This window comes from Ornithodoros turicata, chromosome 9 (assembly GCF_037126465.1).
Source record: "Ornithodoros turicata isolate Travis chromosome 9, ASM3712646v1, whole genome shotgun sequence".
NCBI lineage: Eukaryota > Metazoa > Arthropoda > Arachnida > Ixodida > Argasidae > Ornithodoros > Ornithodoros turicata.
Window position 1 is genome coordinate 3,232,335 of NC_088209.1, and position 20,197 is coordinate 3,252,531.

A 20,197-nucleotide genomic window follows, 5' to 3' on the forward strand; every position below is an offset into this window, starting at 1 on the left:
CGTCCAGATCAAGGGCGTGGAAGCACTATCGTCATCGTCAAGACAAGAATGATCAACAAGAATCGTTCTTGTCAAAAAACAAAAATACAGAGCATCAACAAAAAGGAAGCATAGGAAGGTCTGGGCATGTCAGGACATTGCTCAACCAGCACTGTCACACAACGTAAAGTTGCACGAGTGCTAGACAACAAAGGAAAGCAAGCACAGAGAAAGCACTTAGACAAAGTGGCTAACGCGCACACACACTCCACTTATTCATAAAGTCTTCATCGTACATCCGTCCACAGAAGCGCACACAATTTACCAGTGACGAACCACATATCCATACCCTGTCAGAGGTAAACTGAATCCCACCGAGGCTACGCTTTTTCAATAACGGCCAACACAATTGATAGGAACAGAATTAACCCGTCCACACCCGCCAATGTCCAAGAGACACGTGAATCCTAGCGTCCTCTGCGGACCTTGCTCATTGGTCGTTACGTCATCCTATTGTCTGTTTGTTTGCACTAATGCCCAACCCAACTGCCCTGGACGAGGTCTACCTTAAACAGTAGAGCCACGGCATGACGTCATCACCCAGGCATACAGCTGCATGGTTCAAGGACGCGTACGCTCTAGACAGGGGACCTTTAATTCATTGAATGACCATCCGAAGATTATTTCCTTTATTCTATTATAATGATTGCATACGAAACAGAAAAACTATCGCAGAAAAGCACCATGCATGAAAGGTGATCGTAGCAATTAGGCATTTTCATCCCAAAGACTTACTAAATGAGACTTACGAAAATCAGGAAAGCATAAAGTATCCTAACAAGAAACACCATCAATGGCTAAATACGAGGATCCGAATGAGGAATGTCCACTCCACCCAAGCGCCAGACAGATAACTGAATAATGACGCCCTTTTCCTCCTTAATGAGGCCACGCACCTGTCCTCCTTCCGAACTAACTGAATCGCAAAATTAATAAGAATCATGTCACCGCTACTCCCGTAAAGATCAAGGCCGTGGCAGCACTATCATCATCGTCAAGACACTGCTTCAACAAAAATGTTCCTTGTCAAAAACAAAAAAAATACTGAACTAGATGCAGAGGGGAAGCATGACAGAACAGGTCTGGGCATGTCAGTACATCACTCTCACACAGGGAAGAATCACATGTTTGTCATACAACAAAAGAAAGCAAGCACAGAGAAACACTTGAACAAAGTGGAAGAGACACTCTCCGACATCCAACTATTCTAAACACACACACAACACACACTCCTTTTATTCAAAACAACGCTCATCGTAAATGCACACAATCGACCAACCTTCCATTTTCTATTGCTACACTTTTTCGCCAGTCACGGTCAACGCATTGCTAAGACACCTGAAACACAGAGCCACTGCATGACGTCATCACATCCATCCCCTCCTATTATTTATTGAATCGCAAGGTTATTTTCTCTATCCTACTCTTAATGATATTCACTCCTAAACTTCAAATACAAAAAGAACCATGCATGACATCTGATCGTAGCGATTAAGCGTTTTCTTCCCAAAGACTTCTCAGAAAACGCCCTTGGTACTTTCAGTCATTAGAATCACAACAGCAGTGAACTACCGCTGCTCTCTAAAATAATAACTGTGACCCTGGACACTCAACATCATCACCAGCGTTACGTAATGCATGACGCACAAGCTTTTCTATGTTCATATGCTCATTGTCTGAGGCTACACCTTCAAGCAAAAAGGCGCGAAAATCTGACGGCAAAGTTCCATTCGCGCCCGACGGAGGACTAGACAGAACGCCGTTACGGGAACAGATATATGACGTGATTGCATTCCTACTATATTAATTGTCACTCTTGCGTTGCAGTTTAGAAAAACTATCACAAAAAGCCAGTACCACTCTTAATAAGCTTTCCACCTTTCCATTCAATAAATATATATCCCCCCCACTCTTAATAAGCTCAACTATAATCTTAGGGGCCTTAAAATTCTACTCATTATGGAAACTGTTCTATATTTGCGCTATTACTTAGAGTACTGTCGATGAAATGCTCAAAGTTTTTCTCTTTTCCCATTTTACCCTTGTCATGCAGTGAAGCAGACTCACATCCAAAATAATTAATTTACACTGAGGGTACCTTGCTAGGAATTTCTACTCTGCGCTCGGATGCCAGCATTTCTGCTCAAATACCCATACCTGCAATCGGCTTACTTCATGAGCATATCGAGCACCCGACAACATCTAACAAACAAACAAACCCACTTCTCCTGATATAACACTATTCAGCTGTTCCAAGTGGCTTTCTCCTGCATAAAAGCAGTGAAAGAAGGAAAGAGCAGCAATAAATTACACGAACTTTTGCTCTAAAAGCTATAACCGCAAAACACCTTAGCACACGTTAATAAACTGAGACAAACACTCTCACTTCTGCTATCAGAAAATCATTGCACAATGCGATACAAACAGCTGCATGGTCACTGCGTAAGGAGAGCACGGGACAAGGGTACACAAATTCCCTTAAGCGATGACGGAAAATCACTTCTACTCAGGCAGCATAATACGAGATACGCCGAATTCTTATGGAGAAAATTTAAAGACACTGCTAAACAAGTCTAGACACACCAAGATGACGCCACAAGAGAGCAAAGAAAGAAAGAACAAAGACAGACACACAGCAGCAGCTCAGGAATGCACAAGGAGACGTGTTTTATAGGAATTTCTACACTGTGCTCAGATACCAACATTTCTGCTCAAAGACCCTTGCCTGCAAAGAGCTTACCACATATCAAGCAGCAACATCAAAAAAAAAAAAACATACAAACCCACTTCTCCTGATAGAACACAATTCAGCTGTACCAATCAGCTTTCTTCTGCCTAAAAGCAGCGAAAGAAGGAAAGAGCAGCGAAAAATTACACACACTTGCGCTCGAATAGATGTAACTGCAAAAAAACCGAAGCACACGCTAATAAACCAGAAGACACTCATTTCTGCTATTGGGTAATTATTGCATAATGCTAAATACACAATCGCATTGTCGCTGCTTAAAGAGAGCACAGAAAAAGGACACAAATTATCTTAAGCCAGCAGGGAAAGTCACTTCTACTCGGACAGCATAATACGATAAAGCCTGAATTTTTACCAAGAAAGCTACGCTGGAACACCGCTACGAACGTGACAGACGCATACTAACGAACAATCAAACACTCCTATTCAGTTCTACTGATAGATTGGAGCCCATACGATAAAGACAAGGCACACCGCTTCGGGAAAGCATATCAAATGCAGCGCAACAGGATCGGCGTCGAGAGGTCATAAAATAGCCTACCCAAAACAAGGACTTCACTAGGTTCGCCAGGCAATTCCATTAAAAACGCATGGCCTATCCTACAGATTGCAATGCAAGCGCGATTACGCTTATTTTTGTTAAAACCATTCTTTCACGCAATAGTTCATAGCTTTATCGCTCGTGTCACCCGAAAAGGCACACACAAAGAACTTACTTGTCAAGTGGGGTCCGAGACGATCACGCGCACTGTCACATTTTTTGTAGCCACATCGAGTGTAAACCCAAAGTCAATTCACAACCACATAAATCCATATTATTCCTCATGTCAATAATTATCCTACTATCGTCGAAACGCGGTAGAGACATATATACGAACGCGAGACAATAGGTCTTCGTTCCGGATGTAATAGGATATCACCAGTCGACCGTCGCGAACCAAAAGAGAAAAGAATGCATGTTCGCTATGCATCCAAGAGAAAACGGTGCCCTGCTTTTGCGCAGCAATTATGATACAGAAGGGAATTCATTTCTTTTTGCTTTGATTTCCTTGCACCCATATGTTTTCCAAGAATACTATAGAGTGGAACGCGTAAATGTGAACATCATTTGCTACACACTGTAGCCGTCATCATTTTTAAACCAAGCCGGTTGACATGTGTACATAAGCATACGACCCTTCACTAAATAGGTGAGCCGCTAACGACTCAAAATAAGATAAAATCAAATAATCATTCCAGCATCACTGACTTTGGCCTGACTTTGGACATCACTGACTTTGGACACTGAGCTTGGGTACCCAACTGAGCAGTGCGCTCCCATCAATACGCCTTGGGTTCACGTTACACCCGAAGCATTTCTGAATACATTCGGCTGGCGCTGGAATAAAGGATTTATTGCGAGGGTAACCACCTGCTGCAAGTCGTATTTTTTATAACGGACGCCAACAAAGCCTCACTCACGCAGGGAATGACACAAACAACGGCAGGGTATCTTTTTTATAATTTTTGTGTTGATTCTGGCATTTCCAGGAGTTCATTACTTCCTGTCAGCTCTGCTGCTGTTTAGGTAACAAAACAGTGCGCCCGAACCGCGCCCCACGCGAGCCGCATGCGGGTCCGTTCTCGCGGCTTGGACACGCGCCGCGCGCGATCCGCGTCTGAACCGCGTCCGCAGGCGAGCCAGGGCCCCTGAGCTTCGACGTTCAAGCGAATGTCACCAGGGGGCAAATAGATCTTTCTTTGACGGCAGCGACACCTAGTTTGAAACTAATTGCGTTTGGTACATCCCAAAAACACAAGTCATCCTCAGGACGTCCTCAAAGTGTCATCGCGTCCTCGTCCGAATTGTGCCGTACCTGGGACCTCCTGTGGATGAACTCACGGGACCGTCCTGCACCTGTCATTCAAGTGTGTCCTCGGGATGTCATCTAATGACAGGTACGGGAGGAAAATAAACAATTTTTATTCTTCTGTTAGTCTCGGTCACAAAAAAGACGCAAAATTTCATGAATGACAAATTTCCTGCGAACGCAGCTGCCATACAATTCTGCTGAAAATGCGTTTCCACTGTCTTTGCCATTTGCAGCAGGGGCGTGGCGGAGGAGGGCTTTGGGGGCGGAACTCCCCTCTCTCGAAACCGTTCCAGCTAATAAACTAATTCTGATCTGCTGAACCCCTGCTCATTCTGATTTCTGCTCTGCTGATTCTGATATGGTTCACTCGCAGGCACAATCCGGTTAATCAAATTCCTATTATGCTTCCACGAATGTGTTTCTCATCACTTATGTGCAGGGAATTATTGTTTTTAGAGGTAAAAATCTGGTGCTATTTTTAACTTTGGGACTCTGATGAAGCCGGGTGCCATTTTTAAGTTTGTAGCTTGGGGGAAAGAAAGTGTTATTGGCATCATTGTGTGTCGCACGGTGGGATGTCCTCTGTTAGTTTATTTGTATCCAGCAACAAGGTTGTCAACTTTAACCTTTATTGTTGCATAACAATATTACTGGTGTTTTCCAAAAATTACCGAAGCATGCAGGCGCACATAAAGTTCAGATGAATATGGCACATAAAATCCTCACCATTTGCTGATATTAGACTACAGATGCACACAAGTTTTGTGAAGTACAGTGAACCCTCGTTATTATGATCATGGTTGTTCCCTAAAAATTTGGTCATAATGTGGACTTGTCATATTAACGGGGGGGGATTTGCACAGGTTTCACTGCGTTGTCCCCAGTATGGTCGTAAAGTGCGTATGTCAGATTAACGAGGGTTCACTGTATATGAAAGAGTCCACAATTGATTGATATTGATATGGGATGAAGTTGGGGGAAAGATTGGGATTAACCCAAACTTGTCTGATCCAAATTCGGGAGGGGAAAACCATGTGAAGCCTGGCTAAACCCAAAAAGGTCGCCGTGTGCTTATACACATCTATTTTTGATTAGAAACAGAGCAGTTCACAAACAGACCTGTAAAAGAAACACTGACACTATTTTTTAGGCATTTGCAACAAAAACAGGTGCTGTGTCAAAAGTAGCACAACTACCAGGATTTCTTTCTCTTGTTGCATTTTAAAATGTTCTCTTTTATTGCTCAGCATGTGAAGTGCACTGCTTCCAATAACATGCACACTGTATGTGTGCACTGTGGAGCACTGTCTTGAGAGTCGTGTCAAGAAACATTGACAAAACTAGCTTCCACTTGTGTAGTACCCTTGTAAAGTGTCAATGCACACTCGCTATGGTATTTCACGAAAGTTTTTTAGTACATTTTCTACAGTTTCCCACAAATTTTGCCCAAAGTTTAGCAGCACAAATCACATAAGTCCAGTTGACTGCTTTAACAAAACCATGTGCTTGTATTGTAATTAGAAACGTAAAATTATATCACATAAAATTATTCTCTGAGAATTTTTTTTTTTATAGACACGTTTGTGTCCTACCTGTTGGAAATTTTCTATGTTGTCAGTGATAAAATAGCAGACTTCTTTGTTGTCAATGATAAAATAGCTGATTTCTTTGTTATTACTTCCGTTGAATACGGATTAGAGCACTGCACAGGCAGAATTTTTAGGCCCGGCCTGGGCCCGAATAGCTTCTCCGGTTTCATGCCCGAGCCTGTCTCTTCTGGTATGTACCCGAAAATTTTCCACTATTCTGCCCGAACCATGTTTTTTTACAGCCTCCGATACCAAATTTGAGTCATATACTGCAATTCTTATTTTTTTGGCTCGCCACAATGGTGCAGGCCCCTCAGAGGCCCACACTCTCAAGCACGAGCCCGCCTGAAGGTCTGTACCTGGCCCGGCCTGCAGTCCGGGCTTTCGTGTATCCACAGGCACGTGCAGCGCTCTCATTACAGGTACCTCTGGTCAAGAAGAGCAAAAGTCATAACCCAGAGATCATAACCCATGCAGCGGCCACCAACAAGCCAGAGAGTGCATATTTTTAACGTTCCTGACGCAAATTCTAGGATTCTTTTAGGTACTACAACCTGTATACAGCGTGTTCAAAGTTAAGCTTTCACTAGCACTTGACAAATAGGCGAACAAAAGAAAACTGGTGCTATTTTTCTGTTCCTTGAGTAAGAAAAAGGTGCTACATAATTAGCAGCACCTGTTTCTTACTCAAGTAGCGTAAAGTTATCATCCGGTTTCCTGTCATCGCTGTGTTTGCGTAGCGCTCGTGAAAGCTTAACTTTGAACACGCTGTATTGCAACAAACTATCACGTCGGCGAACCGTTCTATCATACACGCTCATATCCGGTGTCGTGAAACACAACGGCCGTCACACACGAAAACACACTGTGGTTTTTTTCACGCTGTGCTGGGAGCTTGAAAGACTGCGGTCCCACAGCGTAAGCAGAGTCGTAAGCTATACTTCTGGTCAGTTGAGTGTCCGAATACCGGGTCTCGGGTCCAACAAAGGCACGAAAGGCTCAGCGGCGTTGTCCCGTTACGACAGCACAACGAAACAAGCTCATCGCCACCACCTTGACTATAGGACTATCGGTAACTGTGACACTTTCCCTGCTGCACTTCAACTGCAACACGTACGACGACACACAAGCATCAACATCGTTCAACATGCACTCGCATACATCACACCCGGAACTGCGGCCATCTCTGTTCTAGTTGAAGTTTTCTTGCTTTGGCTTGGATTGGGCTGGACTGAGCTTTGGCTTAAAGGTTTGCATACGCACATATTGATGCGTGCGTGTGCTATTACCACGAGACTACGTCGTGATTCTTTTTCCTATGGACACTCGTGATTTATCTATGTGTGCAGTTTGACTCAGCATCAATTCCTTTTACACCATCTTCACAGGTAGCGGCTACCACTTCCGTTTGCTCACTTCCGTTTCGCGCCTTGTCGTCCGCCATTATTGCTTTGTTCTTCCTTGTGTTCACTGTCCTAGGTTGCGCGGCAGTTTTAACGGGTTTGGAGACCCGAGGTTGTACATCGCGGGTTCCGTGATGGATGATACAAGTAAGAGATAATATTTTGTTCTATCCTTCTTGCGCTGGCGCTTCGTGGCTTGGAAATGCCGAAAGTTCCAAAGACTACATTTTACAGACGCGTTCGTAGCGCCCAACGCAACGAACTTTTGATATCTGAAGATTTCAGTGCTGGCGCGAGCGCTGTAGAAAGTCAGACGGTCTCAAGTGCATGTAGTGTGCAGGCTGGGTCACTTCCCAACCTGAGGTTGAAGAACATGCGAGCGGCACGGAGTTCTTCAACGCGTCGGGAAGTGTGTCCGATGCAGAAAGACGCAGAAGCGAAGCGTCTCATTCTGTGCCCAGAGCGTATGACACAACTGACACTGTTGCTGAGTCTCATGAGGAGCTCGAATCTACCATCGAGAACATAAACGTGCAGAGTGGCGTTGCCGACCCTGAACTCAATCCAGATCAGGTATTCCTTGAGCGCTTGAGGATTTGGGCGCTTTCTGGAGTGAAACATAGGCACATTAATGATATGCTGAAGTTACTGAAGTCCCATTCATGTCACAGTTATCTGCCCAGCTGTGCTCGAACACTACTTAACACACCTAGGGTGATTAAATCAATAATGAAGATGTGTGATGGGCAGTACTGCCACTTTGGGCTCGAAAGGGGGCTAGAGTACGTCCTCGGTGCATGCAGCAGTGTCCCAGATGTGGTTAACGTGATAATAAATATCGACGGCCTTCCACTTTCAAAAAGCTCAAGCGGCCAGTTCTGGCCAATACTGTGTCGGGCCACGAATTGCGGTTCCATGCGGCCTTTTCCAGTAGGTGTGTACTATGGGACCTCCAAAGCCTTGTGTGCCAACACCTTCTTGGAACCTTTTGTCACTGAGTTCTTGGACTTGCAAGAAACCGGCATGGAGGTTAAAGGACAGCACATTCACGTCAGTATTTCAGCGATTGTTTGCGATGCCCCCGCAAAGTCGTATGTGCTCGCACTGAAGGGCCATTCGGGGTACTCTAGCTGCACGAAGTGCACAACAGAGGGGGTGTATCTTAAAGACAGGGTGTGCTTCCCTGAACTAGATGCTGCCCTACGAACTGATGAAGGGTTCCGACAACGGGAACAGGAAGACCACCACGTAGGAACATCTGTGCTAGAAAGGCTTCCCATTGACCTCGTGAAGCAGGTGCCACTGGATTATATGCACTTGGTGTGTTTGGGTGTGCAGAAGAAGCTACTTTGTATATGGTTCAGGGGTGCAAAGGGTCACAGGCTGGGACCGTCAATACGTGAAGCAGTTTCTGTGAAACACGTTTCGTTAAAGCCGTTTGTACCCAGTGACTTTTCACGAAAGTCACGGTCATTGTGTGACCTCGACAAATGGAAAGCAACTGAGTTCCGCACATTTATTTTGTATACTGGACCAGTCGTTCTTTCTTCTGCCCTTCCAGATGAAATGTTTAAGCATTTTCTGCTACTGCATGTTGCTACTTCCATCCTAGTCAGTCCCAGGTTGTCAGAGATGCATGCTGATTTTGCTGAACAGTTGCTGCATGAATTTGTTGCTAAGCAAGCTGTAATTTATGGTGCAGAGTCAGTGTCGCATAATTTTCATGCTTTAATACCTGACCGACGACGTCCGCATCCATGGCGCACTGGACCTATGGAGTGCGTTTCCTTTTGAGAATTTCATGTGCACGTTGAAAGAATACTTGCGTAAGCCAGGGAAACCCTTGAGCAGCTTCACAATCGCATCATGGAAGAGAGATGTGTACCTCTGAGGCCAGTTAGCCAAGTTAATGAAGCAACACCGTCTCTTGTGTCAGTAAGCTCCCCTGTACCCAGAGGGTGCACGCCCCCGATGTATAAGAAGGTAGTGCTGCGAGAGGGCTTTTTCCTTCAGGCTAATGCTAGAGATAGTACATGTCTTTTGCATGATGGCACATTCATGGAGGTCACCGGTGTGGCAAGGAGGTCCAGCACACAGGAGATATGTATTATAGGGAAAAAATTTAGGCGAGTCGAAGAGCTGTACTCATACCCATGTGAGTCGTCCTTGCTGGGTGTGCATGTTGTTTCACAGAGGCCAGGCCAGAACGTTTGTGAACTTTCGCGCATACGTATGAAGTGCTGCCGACTCCCGTACAAGGACAACAGCTATGTGGTTTTTCCGTTGCCACATACTGAAAAATTGTAGCATCGTGTTCCTGCCTTTTTTCAAGTATCCTGTACACATATTTTCTCCTCTTTTAATGACGAAAAGCCTCTGACACTCTGCAAAGTTGTTGGAATTTGACGTGAGTTTAAGCCAGTGTTGCACCTGCCCTTCTGTAAAAACTCAACTGCCTCCTATTAGATCTTCTGTGCAGGTGTATTTTGTGTATTTTGTTACTCTCTTGCTTTGAAACTCCCCCACAGCATTAAACTCTAGAAAGGGGAATAAGCTACCACAGTGCCAAATTTGACTTCTCCCACTTCTCTTTATTTTACTCACTCAGGAGTTTATGCTTACTCTCCAAATGCCTGAAATTGTCCACCACAGAGATGGGTTACTTTCTTTGGGAGAAGAGTTTAATTTGTCACTTCAGACTCCTTTTATGCAATGTGTGTAATTATACATATCACAAATGATGAGACGTGTTTATGCATCTATCATGCCCTTTTGTAACCTATCTAGCAGAATTTGTGAGTGACGAAAATACTGGTTTCAGCTATGTATACTCATGCATCGCAGCTCCAACACAAGGTGGCAAAGCATTTTAAATGTTTTTTTTTTTTCGATTGTAGCTGAATGTTATGTACCAGCAGACAAGTTCCTCATTGTAAAGTTTCCAAAGGAGGACAATGAGGTGGCTGTCATCCCAGACAGTTGGATGTTGTCTGAAAATCAGTGCTACTGGCCACCAGAGAAAGAGGAAAGAAAGATTGGACTGTATGTTCGTAAAAGGCGAACCTCTACATATGGCTGGCGAATCATTTCTTGCATCAAGATCGCCGAGTATGGTATGAACACCTTTGTTCCGAATTTTGTGTTTTTCTCAGTTCCAATGTGCGTCACTTTACAGACACATACAGTGAGGCCCGAGAAATGCTCCCAGTGGCAGAAAATACATCTGACTTGAACCCTGACGACAAGTATGGGCGGGGAATGAGAAAACGCTTCTCAGTCATACGTAGCAGTGATGAAGACTCTCCACCTCTGTCCTCTCAAAGGCACAAGCAACATTGTAAGCCTCCATGAACATTCCATGTATGTGTGCCACAAAACTGTTCCCTAAGAAAGCCAGTGATGATTCTTAAACTAGGTACTCGCCGTAACCGCAGCCTGAGTCAGCCTCCGTTAACCTTGAACAGGGGCTCTCCAACCTTTATGGCTGAAGATGAAGATGATGGTAAGTGGGCCCCCCCCATTGTTTGTGTTTGTGTGTCGGGCTGGGTGATGATGAAAGTATGGTAAAGCCTAATGGTGGGACAGTATTGATGTTGATGAAGCAGTTTGAATAATAAGAAAGGGACTGGAACATCTCTCAGTAGTAAAACAGCTGAGACAACATTCAGTAATGAGAGATGAACAGCAGACTCTCTCACCAGCAGCACCGTGCAAACAATAGGTCTGGGTAACACAATGCATAGTTGTGGCAATGTCTGCAAAAGACCCAAATAGGAAGCCTCGCTAGTTGTGGAAGCCAATTAACTGAGAGGATAACAGAAAACAAGGCCCCCATGTAGCCCTCGACCTATGGATATGGCCACCCTAAATTCTCCACTTAACATGTGTGTTCAGTGGACCAATCCAAGCATGCACCTCACATTTGTCTGCAGTGGACTCCCACCCCACCAGAAAAATCCTGAATTCACCCCTGAGCAGACATTAGAAGGGTGGCAGCAGTGAGGTGGAACCTATATCACATGGAGTTTCAGGGCTAGCTGAATGGAAGAATAAGAGTCTTCAGATATGAGGTCTTTTAGGTGTGGATTTTGTTTCGACAGCTATTACCATTTGGAGCAGCTACACTGAATTGACTTAGTTAGTGTTTCTAGAGAATAGGCCACCTTTGTGGTGTGGCAGCTGCAAACTTTGCTATTTTATGCCAGTAGACAACACTGTGTAATTGTTAGTGTTCATGCACTTGCCTCAGACATTTGTAGACGTACAATGGTGAATGTACATTGCACAGTACTCCTCTTGTTTTATTATTTGGTGTTGCAGACTGAGCTCACTAATCATTTCCAGACCTGACCTTTGACGCATCATCAGTGCATCAACCTTTGCGGTCCCTTTCTCAGCCCGTTGTAACCGGCCGTTCATGCTCTGGTATGTCTCTGTGATCTTGCCACGCACCACAAGTGCTTTTGTAATTTATTGCCAAATATTGCTAAAGCATGTCCTGTCATTGTCCACACTACAGTTCTAATTCAGGTATAGTGTGTGCACAACTTGTACAAAACATTGAATATGAAGTGCTTTTAACCGTGGGTGGTTCAGCAGTAAAATGGTCTTAAAAGGATATTTGGCTCTTCGAGGCAATTTTTCGTTGCAGTGTCTTCATATCCGCATGAAAAGTGAAGTGACAGCTCTACTTCTGACTTATTTTGATGCCGCAATTATAACATTGAGTGAGAAAGTTTTGAAAAATTGTTGACGGGATGTGAGGGTAATTTTTGCAATTCTTTTGACGCGAGGTAAGGAAAACTTCCAAAATTTTTTTATGTGCAGTGAGGGACATTTTTGTTCCCTTTAGGTCAGGTGAACCGAAGTTCAAAATTTTTTTTAAGGATGGTGATGGGAGGCCAAAATCATTTGAGTTGAGGTGAAAATTTTTCTCCTGGAAAACTGAGGTGATAGCAAAGCTTCTGAGAAACGCCCACCTCTGCCTGCATGCAAATGGTGATCGATATTTGTTTTTGTGAGTACTATTGGTTCGCTGCCCATTTGTCTAGATGCAGCTGACAGTCGTGCTCAGGAGTCAAGCTTCGGAAAATCCAGGCACACCGGTGCCTCTTGCAACAAGGGTGCGTTTATTATAAAAGCAAAATCTCTTGCATCTAGCATCATATTTATAGTCTCTGTATTATTTTGAGCACAGCAGTGCCACTGATGCGGCGCTCGGGGACGAATTTGAGGATGCCATTAGCCTCCCTACCTGCAAATCAGTGCAAGGCCACCACAGCCACAGGTAACACCATATGCTCACAACAGTAGTGCTACAGTATCCAGAAGTACAGCCATAGTCAGTGTCCATCATAGCCGATGCCAGACATGTGTACAATTTTCATAACAGGTTTTTCTTCAGATTTCTGTGCAGCAAATCAACACCGTGACCTGAATCAACATCGTTACCCTGTTGATGAGCTGGAGCATAGTGGATCCGAATGGCAGAGGGGTCTGTTGAAGCGTAGCACTGAATTCGCTTGTGTGCCGTAACGTGCAAAATTTTGCATACCATCCAGCAGGTCCATTCAGGGGAAGCTGTGGATCAACTAGCTCGGGTGAACGCTTCTCGCCCCTACCTTCAATTTCAAGTACCCGAAGAACTGAGGAGCCTGCAATGGCATCAGGTATTGTGCTCTCCCCTTGCACTGCTTGTGACACATTTGTCTGAAACCTTGATTTCGAGGTGCCTTTTCCTCCTGGAGTGAGTGATTACAAAGAGGTAGAGCTGGTTCCTCTGTGCCTGTTTGCTGCTTATTTTGTGGGGTTACCGCATTTGTACAATTGTACTGTGCACCCAAGACAAAAAAACAAAAATAAAGCTTTAAATTTTCCACTTTTGCTTCCATCACACCGGTGCAAGATTGCGTGTCCACGAAAATGCTGGTAATAGGGTTGTGGCACAGCTGCCTGCATACTTAATCATATCGCACAGTTGCATCCCAAGGCGCGATCACAGGCAACCTCATGGCTTTTGGGCAATGCTTGTTGAACAGAAACCTTAGTTTAGTCAGACTCGAAGAAGTCCGGCTCTGTTCAACAAATATTTGCCGGAAGCCTGGGGGGGGGGCACTGATAGTGCACAGGGGCTAATATCACCCGTGAATATGAATATGATTTGAATATCAAGAATATTCTAATATTTGAAATTTTGGATACTTTTGCACCCTCTAATTTTGACCTTAGACCAATAATTCAGGCTAAATTTGGTCAAGTTATGTGGTTCATACAAATGCGAATTACTGTTCTATGTCTATCTGTTTCTCATTGGTCTGTAGATGTGGCACTCAAATATATGCTGACTTCAACCAGCTTTCCCCCCACATACTTTCAAGCTAAAGTGAACTTGGCTTTAATTTAAAAATTCACTGGAAGTCTGGGAAAAAAGAATAAAACCTGGGAAGCTCATAACCTCACTATTAGTTGGATGATGTTGTGTTGAATTGAGGCCTTTGTTGATTCATATAGCTCCTTTTTGCAGAGTTTGAGAAGAAAGTGCTGCGCTCGTTGAACGTCATCCAGCTACGTCTGGCTGAGCACTCTGAGCAACTTGACGCAATTGCTGAATGCCTGCAGCAGCCTTGCTCTTCAGATACAACCACGACCTTTGAGCAGTTGACAGATGTTGAATCATTTTTGCACTTCGACGATGAGCTGAAGACGTCACCAGAGAAGCGCGAGTCATTGGTAGGTCACAAACTTCGTTATATCATAGTCCAACGAACATGATATAAGTGGGTCCGGCCTGACATGTAAGTTTTCACGCATTCAGAAAGTGCTCAGCACATCAGCAGAGTCGTAGCCCGCATAAAAAAAACGTCCATATTGTAAAGGAAGGTAAGAAAAAAGGGCTAACTAAAATGTGCTTGTCAGGGGTTAATGAAAGCAAGAGCACCTGTTCTTTGGCACTACCGAAATGCATTTGCCATCACCTAGGATAGCCGGGAATATGAAAAATTAAATGTTGTCCATCGCACACTGAAATTTTCCACGTCACCCACCACTTCTTAGTGTGAAAACACAAAAGCACGCTCGACAAAGTATTAGTAGGATTAGAAAGCAAGCGAGCTCGTGGTAGATATCCATGATGAAAAACCCGAGACTAGGTGAAGAAAAATGGACAAACACAGACAACGTCTCAAACGCAGCTAAACTGTTTAATTCGCGCACACAGTTTAAGTAACATTCAAGTGGGACAGGAGGGACGTAGCAGTTTCCCCAAAGCAGGACCGAAGGTCACCGACGCGCTGCTGACACAATTCCCATGAGACTGAATGGCCAGTGTCTCCCGTAGCAGCCCCCTATTGAGGTCTCTTGCTTTGACCACTGTCTCTGTCCATAGCATAGTGTCTGTGGCAGTCACAGAGGTGCTTAACCAATTCCGCGGAGAAGCCTTCCTGTTTTACTTTACGGGCGTGTACCAGCAGCCTGTCATTTAAACGACGCTTACTCTAGCCAATATAGAAGAAACCGCAGGCTAAAGGGATTTTATATACAATTCTGGAAGTGCAGTTTACAAACTTATCCCTGTGGTTTTTAACAGGCATAGTCTTACTTTTGAAAAGGCGGTAAAGCATCAAGACGAAAATTGTTTTTGAAGACCAAATTAATATCAAACTTTGTGGCAACGCCCAGCTGATTATGGGAAGTGCTGTGGGAATATGGAATCACAATGCAAATTTCAGTGTTTGCCTCTCGAACATTTGCTTGCCCGAAAATGCGCATTTCAAGTTTCCTTCGGCCGCAAGAAATCATACAACTGCTGGATCTAGCCTCTGTGAAACATGCAATCTGCCAGATGACACAACCGTTAACGAAGTGCATGCAAGATTTTTTCACTGCATTTGACAGTAAACGTGTGACCAGGCCTAGCTTTACACTCTTGGAGTGGCAACTGTTTGCCAGCAGAACAGATTTTGGATCTAATTTTCTGTGGTGGTAACCAAGGTCGTCCTGAAGACTGGGAGGTGGTGGGTTCGAATCCTACCGCTGGATGTGCTGTCTGAGGTTTTCCCTGGGTTTTCTGAAGACTTTCCAGACTAATGTCGGCACAGTTCCTCCTGAAGTCGGCCCAGGACGCATACTAACTAGTGATGTCACGATCCTGGCAAAGTTCGAGTTCGCAAAAGTTCGAAACTTTTGAACTTTTCTCAGAAAAATTCGCGAAAGTTCGACTTCACTGCGCATGCGCTGGCATGACCTGCCCGGAAACGTAAACAGTCCAACGTACGCCGCTCAAGACTTAATTAGGCTTAATCACATCAGAAAATATGTCCTCCTGTACAGTATGTACGATAAATCAGTTAGCTTTCCTTCGATTTGTACTTTTCTAGCAACAGAAACTTATACCTGCGCCTACCACGGTACCACCTAGCATTCCTACATACACCTTTGCAGAGTAAACAGACAGTCGGTAAGAAAACAAAGCACGCAAGGACAACGGCGCAAAACTGTTAGCAGTTAAATCTTAAATGTACAAACTACGTTTACCACGAAACAAGAACACTAGTGGGCTCTGGTTTGGGGCGGACTTTCGTCGCTTACCTGTCATCCAGGGCACCACGAAGTTTATAGCCAGCTGGTAATTATACCATCCTCTTCTGAGTCTTCTTGAATAACAGCAATATGAGAAATATCTCTTTGATTGGCAAAGGAAACCGTTTTCTGCTTTCTGTGTTGTAGCTCACAGCATAAATAAATGCAACTATACCATTAGTCGACTGTAGCCTTGCTCATGTGGGCAGAAATATGTACCTCGCACGGGTGGGTGCACGTGACCTTTCATTATCGCTCGATTTTTTACTTTTTGTCCGTTTCGCTCAAAGTTAAAAAGCAGCTAAAAAATCAGCTAAATTCAGCTGTGAACTTTTGCGAACCTTTGCGAAACTGACAAGAAATTCGAAGGTTCGCCGAACCTTGCGAACCACCAGGTTGTCAGTCGAACCGCGGGTTTGCAAAAAGTTCGTGACATCACTAATACTAACCCCCCTGTCCCCCACTCCTTGCTGCTGTCCTCTCTCCGCCTGTCCATTTCTGTACACCGCTCCTAGCCACAGTTACTTCGCGGCGCTCACACCCAATAAAAAAAAAAAATCCCGTAAGACCAACGCCATGGGACGGCCTGAGCACGAGTCTCAGATAAAGGAATTGTAGTGTTCCATTTGTGGGGTGCACAACAGTACTTGTTGCTCCTATTTCATTGTTGGCATGTGATCAGATCTTCAGCTCCTGAACTTGTTTTTACTGTTGATTACCCCACAAATAGAGCACTATAATTGTTTGATCTTAGACTCATGCTGCCACCACTGTTGCATGCAACGTTTGCCTTGTCTTAAGTACTGCCAATTTGATAATACGTTTCATGCCCTCGCTCATTTTTAGGTTGGGCTAAATTTCCCTCCTAAAGCGTGGGTGACATATCACGAACATTACCTGCTATTCTGGAGAAAATCTTTGAACAGTGCTGACCTGTTGTTGTTTTTTGCTACTCTTACTACAGTTCAGAAAGGGTTTGCCAAAAGCTGTTGTCCTTGTGACTGTGCAGAAAAAAATAGGACAGGTGCAAACAACTAACATTTCCTCCAGTTCTCAACAAACATGCTTGCCAATTATGAGGAACCCTACTTATGGCCTGCTTCCTCTCACGCCGTGCAATAACTGGGCCTCTGTTTGACTGCTTCAGCGTTTACTGATAGATATTTCTGGAATGATGCAATCACATATTTTCCTCTCAGCGCAAGTTCATGACAACACTGGGAGGCAACAACACCGGTGACAGAGTACGGCGGATTCTCTACCATCTCCTGTCAGACGAGGTCGCTGTGTGCTTTAATTGGACTGGGACAGGGTCAAAGGAAAAGTTCCAATCACTTCAGCTCACAGCTATCATGCTAAGTATGTCGTATGTTTCTGTACTGTAGTTGCATGCTGGTTGCAGTCAGTGTGGTTACGGTGTGGAATTTCTGTTTGGTAAAATTGATGTGATACGCTGCTCCATGTTTTTGCTGATGTACGCATGATTGGCAAATTGCTGTTTCCTTTCTTGCCAAATTTTCACATCATACCTGCCAAGTCTCCCGATTCATCCGGGAGACTCCCGGATTCAGACTGTTTTGTGCGATTGTACGATTGAGAAGCAAATCTCCCGGAAAATGCAGTTTCCTCCTCAGTATCTAGAACGCTTGCGTTTTGTCTGGCCACCCAGAATTAACGTCTATCCCATTCTAGCCCGATTGCCATCTGTATCGCTGCCGCTTTCTATTCTAGTCCTGAGCTTCTAATTTCCGCGCATTTCGTCCGTGTTTTAGGACGACAAGGGTGCCTTTGCAGTGTTTCTGCGTCGCATATTGCAGATCACGGCTCTGTGTAAGCAAAACAAGTATCTGAAGCAATAGACAACTGAATTGGGACGCGTGATCGGGCCCAGGAAAAGGCACCATGTGTTCTGCACAGTTTATGACTGCGACATCAGCATTCGTGCAGAGTAGCCTGACACTGTTGTTACCCACGTTACGTTGGGGGAGCACAAGAACCACGTTAAGCGCAAAGACAAAATGTACTAGCTACATCAGATTTTCCCATATCGAGACAAGGACCGGACTACGATATTATCCGTGCGGGCCCTTCTCCTCCGTGTTCCCAACTCCCGATGTTGCAAAGCTGTACATGTGTGCTCGAAACTGCGCACAGGAGCTCATGATAAGCGTGCTGAACGGAAAGTGTTTGCAGTTGCTGTTCACGTAACTGACGACTGTGATGTACAACTGTAACCGATGGTTGGGATGTATCGTGCAAACTACCTTTTTAATGACTCGTTAACTAATTGTTCAACAACTACTATGTAGCTCTAGTGGGAAGTCAAGATGGGCTTTTGAAGTTCAACCACGTTACTCAGGCAGTGCTGAACGGGTAGTGTTGAATGTGAGGGCAGTTCAGCATCGCAAAGAGAAGAGAGACATAGTTTCGTGAGTTCACGTTCTTTTAGCAATGTGGTGTGGCCTCGTCACAGTCAGAGACCCAGATAGTTTCTTGGAGAGGGTAAAGTCTCCTGCTGCAAAGATTGTGCCTGATAAGTCTGCTGGAGTCGAGCATGCCTGTTACATATGCACATAAAAGCCTCCATGCTGGGCCCATAACCAATGTTAGTGCAGTGTTAGAAGACCAAGAAATAGTCATCTGTTCCTGTCAGCTGCTGCAAACCGAATGCCCGTGGGCAGTCTCGTGCGCCGTGACAGTCTGCTGTTTTTTTATTGACAAAACAAAAGTGACGCACGCGATGATGCTGACTTTAGTATCGGCTGGTGCGAATCCTACCACTCTCAACATCGGCTTTCTCCTATATCACATAGCAAGTTCATTTGCAAAAAAACGTCCCCCCCCGCCTTTCAAATCTCCCTAATTCGGATGTTCCCAAGTTGGCAGGTATGCAACGTACAGGGGTTCTGTGCAATGTTAATGCTATAAGGCAGCATGAAAGAGGAAGTCAATGCAGTAGCTGGGTAGAACTGCTCAATCACTCCCACGTCAACTCATTCGTTCAGGTATTGCGATGCTATGAAACCTGAACAAGGTTGAGCATTTTCCTGTCCGTGCCACAGTGTGCATCACAAAACCATCTGTAAGAACTAATCTGTGCGTTTTCATTTCAGCGCATCTGTAGAGCAGACATTTATGCACACGCACAAGTCTTCACTCTGGTGACCAATTTACTGACGGTGGTGGCGACTGGCAACTACAGTAGAACCTCGTTATAGTAACGCAGCTTGTAGTAAAACTCTGCTTATAGTAAACGAGAACTCCGGTACCTATAGAATAAAACTGATATAATAAAATTCCTGATGTAGTAAACTTTCGTACTGGTCCCAGAGAGTTTAGACATAGGGTTTCTATTGTAATTAATTTCAGTGGCTTCTTGATTTAGGTTTGTTTGTTGAATTAACAAGGTTCTGCTCCATATGAAGCTTGCACATGGAGCCTACACACAGGAGAGCTGACCTCTTCATATTTTGCAGGTTCACTCACGACCCCACCGGCAGCTGCAACAGCATCTGACATCGAGAAAGTCACTCAAACATGGCTAAGACATGCGAACGAAAGGTTGCAGAAAAAGAAGAGTCACAGCGGCACCTCTGCTACCTGCTAAATGCCTGCGAAAGTTGTTCTGAGAATGTGAGCAAATAACACTGCTCATCGTCACCTATCTTGTAAGCAGTTGTGAAAAACTGCACAACATGGTGTTCCTTTGGTGAATGTGTGACCCTCATATAGCAAAGGTATTGAAGAATGAAACCTTGGTCCTCACTTGGGTAAGCCTGAATTTGGACACAGGGAAGAGATGGACCAAATAACTCAAAACTGGCAGGACATTTAATTTCCGGCTACAAGGTCACACACGGGAGGGTGCACAGCGACTGAAAGAAAGGAACGAACAAGTGGCCTGGAAAGTAAATGCCCTGCCAGCTTTGAATTGTTTCATCCGTCTTTTGCTCGTATCCAAATTCGAGCTTTCCTAAGTGAGGACCATAG

At 44.6% G+C, this 20,197-nt stretch overlaps 2 protein-coding genes across 4 annotated transcripts; both read left to right on the forward strand.

The window, feature by feature from the left end:
* Nucleotides 1-7,513: 7,513 nt before the first annotated feature.
* Nucleotides 7,514-12,069, forward strand: LOC135369132 (uncharacterized). The gene is made up of 5 exons (XM_064602794.1): nucleotides 7,514-7,777; nucleotides 10,528-10,743; nucleotides 10,806-10,967; nucleotides 11,046-11,132; nucleotides 11,975-12,069. The coding sequence occupies exons 1-5, from the start codon at nucleotides 7,765-7,767 to the stop codon at nucleotides 12,067-12,069; spliced, it is 573 nt and encodes a 190-aa protein (XP_064458864.1). The 5' UTR covers nucleotides 7,514-7,764.
* Nucleotides 12,070-12,411: 342 nt separating this feature from the next.
* On the forward strand, nucleotides 12,412-19,934 carry LOC135369202 (uncharacterized). 3 transcript variants are annotated; one of them, XM_064602834.1, is made up of 7 exons: nucleotides 12,412-12,753; nucleotides 12,828-12,917; nucleotides 13,023-13,124; nucleotides 13,192-13,299; nucleotides 14,154-14,359; nucleotides 17,407-17,566; nucleotides 19,684-19,934. In XM_064602834.1, exons 2-7 carry the CDS (start codon nucleotides 12,839-12,841, stop codon nucleotides 19,812-19,814), a joined length of 786 nt encoding a protein of 261 aa, XP_064458904.1. In that variant the 5' UTR covers nucleotides 12,412-12,753; nucleotides 12,828-12,838; the 3' UTR covers nucleotides 19,815-19,934. The 3 variants fall into 3 exon arrangements, with proteins under 3 accessions (XP_064458904.1, XP_064458905.1, XP_064458906.1); XM_064602835.1 differs by having other exon boundaries at nucleotides 13,195-13,299; XM_064602836.1 differs by having other exon boundaries at nucleotides 13,035-13,124.
* The last annotated feature ends 263 nt before the right edge of the window (nucleotides 19,935-20,197 follow it).